Source organism: Capsicum annuum, chromosome 3 (assembly GCF_002878395.1).
Source record: "Capsicum annuum cultivar UCD-10X-F1 chromosome 3, UCD10Xv1.1, whole genome shotgun sequence".
Lineage (NCBI taxonomy): Eukaryota > Viridiplantae > Streptophyta > Magnoliopsida > Solanales > Solanaceae > Capsicum > Capsicum annuum.
In genome coordinates, this window is record NC_061113.1 from 214,098,181 (window position 1) to 214,101,032 (window position 2,852).

Consider the following 2,852-nt stretch of genomic DNA (forward strand, 5'->3'; position numbering starts at 1 on the left):
TACACATGCGTATCAGCATATGTGAAATTTTTTAAAAAGTAGTTAATTGTATGATGCAAGAAAAGTAGACTCAAAAGGTGTAAGATGTGAGTTTATTTTTTGTCTCACAGAAAAAGTCTCACAGAGTTAATGTCACATGATAAAAATTTTGGTAGCATTTGAACTTTTGTCTTTTTTAAAAATAAAAATAAATAATAAGGGCGGAGGGGTGAGGGGGAAGGGGGGAGGGAAATTGAACCCTCGATGATAAGGTGAAAATTTAGATAGTCAATTAACTGAATTACTAAAATTGTCATGCATTTTTATCTTTATTTTTACTAATATTTAGTTTTTCTCCTTACAATAATCTTTTTTGAAGGATATTAATTTATATTTTCGTATGATAAATTTCAAAAATTATGTCTAAATACTTCAGTTTCTATGAAAATATGCATTGCAAAAAAGAAAAAATCCAATTGGTAAAAGAGAAAAATTCAACTCATTAAAGGACAAAATGTATAGTTTTATGAAATTCAAGCAAGGTCAAAGATTTGTTACACATTTTACCAATACCATGCTTTGACGTTACTTTCTCCATTTAATAATATTTATCTATTATTGACTTAACGTATATATCAAGAAATAATAAATAATAAAAATATTTTTATTATATTACTTTTTGAGTATAATAAATTGAATGTTTCGAAAAATGTATTGAGTGGTGAATAATATTTAATAACAAGAATAAAATAAGTAAAAAATGATAAATTATGCATTGACTTTTCAAACTGAACAAATGCGATTGGACATCAAATTTTAATATAAGAGATAAATATTACTCCATTGAATATAGACAGTATTATTTTTAGAATTACTCTACAAAATTATTTGAGATTGATTGCTTAGATGAGAAATTTTGGGCAATATAATTTTCAGTACCGAGTTAGTTAAAGTATAACACACACCTAGTACATGTGCACTTTAGGTCAAAGATAGAATTTCGAATCTCAAAATTAGGCTTATAAATTAAAACAGAGAAAATACTTAATTATTAATATGTATTTCATTTTGATTTATTGTTAACAATGATAAAATTAATTTGACCCAATAATTTGGCCTTCTTGTTTTTCTAGTCCCGTTGTTGAAGCATAATGTTTGGCAAATGGTCCCGTTAAAAGTTAGGTGAATCAAAATTGATGTGTTGTGTATGTTGGTTTTACTTGGTCCTTAAATTGAGGAGGAAAATGAGAGGCTCAATTACGTGCAGCAATTCCCTGATAATGCTGTAATTTATGTCCCCATATGATTAAGACTAGGCAAAAATCTCCACAATCAAGACCAATCTGTCTAATTTGTTCAACTCGTTTAAGTGAATCGTCTATTTATCAGCTCAATCTATTTTAACAGTTCAATTTATTAAAATATTTTTTAATTGACATTTTATATATAACTATAATACAGAAAATTTTTATATATTAATTACTAAAAAATTATAAGAAAACAAATAAAATAATTAAGACTTAGTATTCCAAATGCAGACAAGGAAACTACTAATAGTACAATGCAGACAAGAAGTCAAACAACAGATTCAGTTTCCAAATGAATGCCTTAATCCGAAACATAAGGGATTTTAACACTCAAAAAACTTTTACCAGATTAATAACAATGCATAAAAGGTTTCACTTTGATTTCATTGGTCTAATAGAACCTTTTCAAGAGGGGCAAAGTATTGAGGAGTATAAAAGAAGACTGAGGATGAAACATGCAGCAACAAATGTATCAGGGAAGATATGGGTTTTCATTGAGTCAAACATGGAGGTTACCATAATCAGTGATGAGGAGCAACAACTTACACTCAGGTTACAAAATCAGCAGGTAGGACTGGTGGTTTTTGTCACTTTAGTCTATGCAAAATGTAATCAATTGGAAAGGACTGTATTGTGGAATTTTTTGGAGAATTTGAGTGATAATATCAATAATCCATAGATTATAGGAGGTGATTTTAATGTAATTAGGCATGCAGAAGAGAAGCTTGGTGGCTTACCAGTTACTTTTGAGGAAACAGAGGACTTTAATCACTGCATAAGTAGCTGTAATTTAGAAGAAGTTCAATTTAAGGGAAGCAAGTTTACATGGTGGAATGAAAGAATAGAAGATGAATGCATTTTCAAAAGATTGGATAGATTTTTGGTAAATAATAAGATTCAGGATCTCTTTCCAGTATTGGAAGTAGAAAACTTACCAAGAAGCGGTTCTGATCATGCTCCCGTGTTACTTTACTGCAATACTGTTCAGGAGCAGATAATCAAACCTTTTAAATTTTTAAATTTCTGGCTTAAGAAGAATTCTTGTATGGAGGTTATTAAGCAGATCTGGAAAGAGAAAGCTTTTGGTAATCCATTCATGATTTTTCATCAGAAACTCAAGAGAACCAAGGTTGCACTGACTAAGTGGAGTAAGCAATCTTTTGGAAATATTTTCCAAGAGATAGCTACTCTAGAGGAAGTTATCAAAATTAAAGAGAATCAGTTTGAAGAGAATCCACCAGGAGAGAATAGAGCTTCTTTATTCAAGATTCAGGTTGAACTGATAGTGCAATTGAAAAAAGAAGAAGAATACTGGAAGCAAAAAACTGAATTTCAGTGGTTCAAAGAGGGTGAGAATAATACAAAATTCTTTCATGCTATTGTACTGGGTAGAAGATCAAGATTAAAGATTAGCAGAATACAGAATGAGAATACAGAATGAGGAAGGGGAATGGCTAGATAGCAAGGAAGAAATTGCTGAAGTTTCTGTAATGTTTTACCAGAATCAGTTTCATAAACAGGAAAATAGCTATAATTTTGACATGTTGGAATCTTTACCTACCGTAG

The 2,852-nt window shown here is 29.9% G+C and overlaps 1 protein-coding gene across 1 annotated transcript; it reads left to right on the forward strand.

The window, feature by feature from the left end:
* The first annotated feature begins 1,644 nt into the window (after positions 1-1,644).
* Positions 1,645-2,727, forward strand: LOC124896806. The gene is made up of 2 exons (XM_047408651.1): positions 1,645-1,854; positions 1,966-2,727. The coding sequence occupies exons 1-2, from the start codon at positions 1,645-1,647 to the stop codon at positions 2,725-2,727; spliced, it is 972 nt and encodes a 323-aa protein (XP_047264607.1).
* The last annotated feature ends 125 nt before the right edge of the window (positions 2,728-2,852 follow it).